The 7,500-nt window shown below is 45.5% G+C and overlaps 1 protein-coding gene across 3 annotated transcripts in view; it reads left to right on the forward strand.

Annotated features, from left to right (window-relative positions):
- Positions 1-2,769: 2,769 nt before the first annotated feature.
- ets1 (v-ets avian erythroblastosis virus E26 oncogene homolog 1) overlaps positions 2,770-7,500 on the forward strand; it is a 36,290-nt gene continuing 31,559 nt past the window's right edge. For 2 of the 3 annotated variants that reach the window (XM_030380491.1, XM_030380493.1), the window contains exons 1-3: positions 2,771-2,886; positions 4,319-4,413; positions 6,620-6,770. In XM_030380491.1, coding sequence (XP_030236351.1) covers positions 4,345-4,413; positions 6,620-6,770 — 220 coding nt within the window. In that variant the 5' untranslated portion in view covers positions 2,771-2,886; positions 4,319-4,344. Of the gene's footprint in view, positions 2,887-4,318; positions 4,414-6,619; positions 6,771-7,500 lie in introns of all 3 variants that reach the window. The other variant, XM_030380492.1, reaches the window with a different exon arrangement.

Below are 7,500 nucleotides of genomic sequence, written 5' to 3' on the forward strand. Positions count from 1 at the left end.
ATAGTATATAATCCATTGGTCAGAGTTCATTGGGCATATTTCATAGGTCGTAGTTCATAGGTCATTAGCCCATGGTTGATAGGCAATGGTCTATAGTCCATATTCATACTTTATAGTCAATGGATTATAGTCCATAGTCTGAGGTTGAGACTGCACAATACCTTTTGAAACAGCCCATGCATTTAAATATATTGGAAATTACTGTATCCATGAAGTACACTAGACTCTAACACATTTCTCATTTTTACAAGGCATTTTACAATTAATCAAGTTTGAAATCCCAGGGAAAGCATTTATTTGGTTTAATGTAAGATTGACACCAAGAAGTAACAAATACATGAAAATAAGATCATTCAGAGAAAGATTAGTCACATCCCAATTGCCTTTAAGATGGATTACCTGCACAATGTAATGCAGTTTACTGCACACAGACCTTCAAATACATTAAGCATCGTCATAATTATTATTAAATGGTCCAACAAGCTTCTTTGTGAATAAATATAAAATATAAGCGACAATGGAGCTTATGGAAAATGCAGTTTATTTGTCATGAATTGTCATTGAACTTTAAAAAATATGAAGCTGACTAAGATAGGATGACTTAGCCTAATAGATATAAATAAATAATTAAATCAAATGGATTTGGTACTATCCCCACTTTGACAATATCTATCTTATTTATGATCCCTTGTGTATAACATTCTCAAACAAAATACATATTAAACATTCAAAGTCCAGATTTGGATTCCCCAGCTTCTGGTGCTACAGACTACAGAGCTACCGTGGAGGAGTACACTCTGAGAAGGTGATGATGGAAACCATGAAACTCCAGCAGGGCCTTGACATATGGATGGGCTCGCCTGTGGCTGATGGCACGATCTTCCCCGGCAGTTTAATGCGAAACATGAGCGCAACCAAGCCGTAGAAAGAGCCCCTGAGCAGAAAAAGGTGGTACTATGGCAGGGGAGGGGGGTAAGAGGCGCGGGACAATGTGATGATAGTGGCTTCATGCGGAGCGGCAGTGGATCTGCCTTTGAACTGGCGGGCCGGCTAATTGAAACAGCATTGTTGGGGCACCGGCCCGTGATCTGGATCGCATTCATCCCCAGTTTATTCAATTTTGACCGGCAGGGGCACGTCCAGGGCCTTTTATGGTCGGCACGGTCATAAGTCATACCCTCCCCTTTGCCCTTTGACGCGTTGCCTGGCTGTGTCCCTCGGGGCCCCATAGGTAGCACCAGAGAACCCCTCTGTGAGGCTTCAGACGGTGTGTTGAGAAGACGCAGGCGGCCTGACCCTGTCTGTCTGAGCTTCTCAAGGTACTTCTTCACGCCTTTCAACTTGGACTTGAATGTCTCCCCCCCCCCCCCCCCCCCCCCATCCCACACCCACACACACCCCTTCTCAGGCACTTGACACACCTGCATACACCCACACACACACCCCCCCACACACACACACACACACACACACACACACACACACCCACCCACCCACCCACCCACCCACACACACACACACACACACACACACACACACACACACACACACACACACACACACACACACACACACACACACACACACACACACACACACACACACACGCGTGGGCTGGCACGCACAAGATTTACGCTTAAGATCCACGGCTGACAGAGAGTTTGAACCGTGCACTTTCTAATTTAAACAAACGCAGCGGCAAGGTCACAGAATTATCATGGAGCCACAAGGTGTTTCAGACGGCTCGCAAGTGTTGAGATTTCCACTACAGCACGAGAGAGGAGGGCCAGAGAGAAAGAAAAGAAAAGTGAGGGAGGGAGAATACTCAAAGGAGAGAGGGAGAGAGAGAGAGAGAAAACGAGAGGATAGAGACGAAGATCAAACAAATAAGAAGAATAAAGCGTTACGAAAATAGAACGACAAATATATGAGGAATAGGAGATTGGAGATGGAGGGGATTGCTGTTGCGTAAAACTTTTTTTATCGTGTTGCGAAATGAAAATCAATGAATAAGTAAATGACCAAATAGTTCGCATATCTGAACTGCATATCACTCCCTCCAATGGCACACGTCTATCTGCTAGGTGTAAATCTGTTGACTCACTGGGTGAAACCTCTTCTCATTTCACACATGAGTCACAGACCTTCGCCCAGACCCAAATCAGTTAACCCCTGACATGGGGGAGGCGAGGTACAGGTGCATGGGGTATTGGGGGGAAACTGATTTGAAATAAACATCTCTACAGGCTGTAGCCACAAAACACTGGGTCTGGGTTGAAATAAAGTTTGCTTTGCTACAGTGGTCTCACTGTTTGGTAGAACAGTTAGTGGAGGCTTGCAACAATAGAAGGTTATTGTACATGTTCAGCATGGGGAATTTCATAAAAGTCCCCAGACACAACCAGAAACACATGTAGCCATGCCAGTGCACAAACACTACTTTTATTTATAAATTCAATCAAAGGAAGTTCATTCATTTTTGGGGGTTGTACATATGGGAATCCCTAAAGGAGCAGGATCATAAGACTTATTATTGAAGGACATTAACTGATAGTCTGTTCCGAAGGTGCAGGCTACCAAAAATAATAGACCCATGATTAACCAAACTCACTCGTTGTAAAGCCTATCATTATTTCACACCTGCAGGGAGAAATGGGGATTTAACCTAGAGAGGTCCATAGACAATCCGTAGGCACGGATTTAAAAACCACCTCGAAATTCAAATGGATCGCCGTAATAACGAGGGAGGGACTAAAAGTGTGCATGCGATTCCTTCCTCTTTGGACTCGCTGCAAGCCAGGTACACAGCATCATTACCGACCACCGTTCAGCTGTCACACGCATCAAGAGAGCGCGTTCAGTTTGCAGGAAAACTTCTCAGAGTTGGTAAGTTCAAAGTTTTTTGTGTCCACTTAGGAATCGTACCTTAATACTGTATGACAAGAACATCAGGTGTTGTCGTAACTTATGGTCCTGCGGCGTCTCTCATCAAACATTTGGGGCTTTGAAGTTTTGACTGAGGTTTCACTGGCTTCCCGACAGGAATTCTCTCAAGGCTTGACGCACATTCCGCTACCTGTTTAAAATGTGTTTTATGTTGTATAGCAATGTCAAATAAAAAAAAAGTATGTATTTAACGTAACTTTTTCTTATTTGGTGTATATTATTGAACATGTTAACAATAAACAAATATAAATGTAATGTGAAATATGTTGTAACACGCAACATGTTAACGTTTTATTTCGATTATTGAGTGTCATTCATATTTTGATATTAATCAATGACAGGATTGACTATGGTAAGCCAATCGACTCACCATACTATTGAGACGTCAATTTATTTTTTAAGTCATTCAATCTTTTCTTTGGTTGCCATTGATGCACATCACATTTTTGCAGTTCAAGGAATCGGAATCCTTAATGTGTTAAGATGATGAGCATCTGCAGGCATTGAACGCCACTATATCTTCTATCCTCTGAATTACCAGCTGCTGCGCACCACGGCTGCGCTAAATTGCTTGGCATATGAATATGAATAAGAGACAAATTAATATGCAACTTGTCACTGCCCACATATGCCACTGCTTCGTTCTCTCAATAATCTCCCAGCTCCGTTCTCCCGTCTCCTGAAGCTGTTGCGAGTAAACAATGCTAAGAGATACGCAAAGTGAGTGGGAGGGGAGGAAGAGGAGGAGGAGGAAGGAAGGCAGATGAGAGCTAAGAAGAAACAATGTGGCATGAGGAAGAGGGAGGGAGAATGGGCGGGAAAGGAGAACAGGGGAAGCCTGCCCGGGTCTATCTGGCTGGTTTAGTTTAGTTTAAAAATACAGATCTCGACAGCACTATTTAAAGAACGCCAAAATGTAATAAAAGCAGGACTGGTCAACCCACGCACACAAGTACGCACGCACACACACACACACACACACACACACACACACACACACACACACACACACACACACACACACACACACACACACACACACACACAGACGCACACACAGAGACACACACATGCTTATACACACACTCATGTATACACACAAAACCACACTCACACACACACACACACACGCACACAGCTGTTACACACATGTCCACACACACACACACACACACACACACACACACACACACACACACACACACACACACACACACACACACACACACACACACACACACACACACACACACACACACACACACACACACCGCACACACCCACCTATCGGGGCACAGCAAGTGTAAACAGTGTGTGATAGATTGGGTGCCCGTCGCTGCCATGTCTGTTTATGTGTTGATCCCTTTGACAGGCCCTGCTCCTCAAGTCCCCCCCGCGATGAGTTACTACATGGATTCAGTTTCTGCCTACCCGCATCTTCACCCCTGTGACCGTCTGGGTGCAATGGTAAGACCTCTCTCATAAATTACCACAATGTTACAGGCTGTCCTAGCTACCTAACAGGAGGAGGGTGGTGTGTGTGTGTGTGTGTGTGTGTCTGTGTGTGCGTGTGTGTGTGTCTTGTCTTTGTCTGGGTGTGAGTGAGTGTGTGCATGTGTGGAAGGAGGGGAGAGGGTTGGCGGGTGATTCCTCGTCTCTGGATTTCATCCTCTCTCACAGGAACACATTATCAGAACATTTGGCTTGTTAATTTCACACTGTGGAAACTTTTGCAGCACTTTGTTCTTGTGTTCTTTTTCACAATTTCGGTCCAAAGTTGGGAAATGGAGCTGTGCAAAAAAAAAAAAAAGGGACATTTATATCTTAGTGAAATAATGCTAGAGTCTTTCACAACCACACTGTGTGAAAGACTTGTTAAAGTTCCCTTTAAAATAATACATTGGTTATTTCATGACCTCACACAAACCAGCCGAGTCCATTTAGAGTAACGGCGAACAGCATGTCTAACACCCGGCTAGCTGTTGTTTTCTCTCTATGTTCCCTCACCCAAGTCCTCTAACTCGGTCCAAATTGAGAGAGCCCTATGAATATAGAGCCGGGGATAGCGTAGTAGCCTGGAACATTGGGAATCCTGTCAGGTGAGCGCTTGTGAGATGAAGACGGAGAAGAGACGCCCGCAGAAATGCCTCCATTTGTATGCAGAGCGGCAGTGCATTAGGGAGAGAGACTGAGGTTACATGCAAATGGCAACCCCGTGGTTTTCATGGGGAAACACGGAGCAGGCTAGCTGCCCTGCCCCTAATTGGCTCAGGTGGTGGGCATTGCCTTTGAAATTGAGATTAGTGTATACCAGGGCAGACCTGGTCAAAAGGTGAGCCTGGGCCAATCCACTAGCTTCCTCAAATTTACATGAATTAGTGAAGAGGAGGAGGGGTGTGGGTTGGGGGGGGGGGGGGGGGGGGGCCCAGAGATCTGAGTTATATTTCTCCTTCTCCTTTTTCATGTTTAGGATTGTTGAATCTTTGTGCAATGTCGACTGAGGCTGTGAAATAAATACATGGATCCCCGGAATAAAGTGTTAACAATTTCAATATTTAAAAGGAACTAGACAATCTGCAGAATACGATCCTTTAACAATGACAATGCAATGATGTCATCTCTCTGGGGGTTGTTTAAATACCATATATGACTACGAATTCCAAGGTATTTTGATTACCAACATAGGCGTATTACAGTAAACCTTCTACTCAGTTCGGTTTATCTACTGTCTTTCACTTCACGGATTACACCTGTTCCTTTGCACTTAAGGACCCACTCCTGTACACGTTTTTAGAGTATTCTCCATTTTAACATAAATCCATCAATGGCATACGACATGTCTGCCTAGCTATCAACACAGTCTGCGATAACCCATAAATACTCCATGTGCTTCCCTCCATAACTATCTCACGTCTCCCCCTTGCCGACTGGACTGATAGCGGATGGCGACGGCCAAGGCAAACCCCCGAAAACCCCATAAATAGGGCTGCCCCCCCCCCCCCCCCCCCCCCCCCCCCCCCCCCCCTCCCAGCCCCCACAAACCGCTGGTCATGTCAGCAATCCATAAAGTTGTCTGGCTACTGATAAAAGTGGCAAGGCATTAACACAGGCCCTCTTATCAGTTTAGCAGTCCGTCTGTTAAGAGAGTCCGTTAATCAGTCAGCCCAGCCGCAAGCCAGTCAGTCTGTCTGTCTCTTTTGCTTTCTTTTTCACTCTGGGGTATTTAATGGTCAAGCACTCCTTTCTGTATGCTCCCGATGCAAGAGCATTGTTAACTAGTTATATATACCACGTAAACCGATGGTTATGTAAAATTAAGTACAATTCACTTTTCTCTCATTAAACATCCTCGAGAGGTTAAACATGAATGTCTGGCTTTCTGCATGCCCGGTATGGATGAAGTCTATAAATAGTATTCCATGTCTCCCTGGGTCATTCACCCAACCGACTTTACTCCAACTCTTTTTTGCTCCCACTTTCATAAACATCTCCCGGTTAGGCATGATTAAAAACATACACCTTAGAGTAACAGAACGAGTCAAATTAAGCTCTGGTGTCATTCCGTGAAAGAAAAAGGGACCCTGTCTTTGCATGCACATAAGTGAGTCATGATAATAACACAGGATGTCAATTATTATATTGATCCATTTCTCCCTAACTGTATGTCTCCCAGCAGAGGCAGAGTGGAGGTGTGGCTGCGGGCCTGCAGACCCACTTCCCAGGGGCGGTTCACCCCCAGAAGCCTGGGTGCCCCTCCCAGCCCACCTACCCACAAGATGTCTCCTGCCAGGAGGTGCCCAACGGACACGAGCTCTGCCTCACAGGTACGCCACAGACAGGTGAAGGTGAAGTCTCCTGACTCAGATAATCTTGTGGCTATGGTGTGTCACCCAAACATTAAAGCAGCATTCTCATAATTACCAGATGAGTCACCGCGAAAAAGCCCACTGAGCCTTCTCTGGGATGGGAAACACCTTTTGGGGCACCATGTGGAAAGCATTGTGTTTTTATTTTTTCTTTAGCGGACAAAACATATTTTCCATTCAATGACTGTGAGTAAACAAATGGAATCCCACCCACGTACATCCAGTGTTTCGCTCTGGCCAAAAAAAGGAAAAGAAAATAATGCCTAACACAAATGGGAACAGGCACACATTTTCACCCCTCATTACAGTCTTTACAGCCCACACTGTGCCTTCGTGGCCTGGGTGTTAAGGGTCTGCTGCACCGTGGATGGCCGGTAAGGTTGACCCTCAGGGCAATGCCTTTACCAGATGCCTCGCTATCCCTCTCGCTCTCCTTTGCCCCGTGCTCATCCTCCCTACCTCCTCCCCCGTGCTTTGGGGACACACAACCAAATACCCTGCATTCTTCCTGTTTTAGGTTCCCTGTTTTTCTTATTTTTCGGCCTTCTATAATGTATTTCCCTTGGTTTATTTTAAGCGGGAACATTCCTCCCAGTGCGTTTGCCTGTGTTTGACTACTGCCTCCCCCCGTCCTCAAGAGTGATGGATGCTCGCAGGCTGGGACACACGCCACAGGGGGGGGCTGGGT

This window comes from Gadus morhua, chromosome 16, assembly GCF_902167405.1.
Source record: "Gadus morhua chromosome 16, gadMor3.0, whole genome shotgun sequence".
NCBI lineage: Eukaryota > Metazoa > Chordata > Actinopteri > Gadiformes > Gadidae > Gadus > Gadus morhua.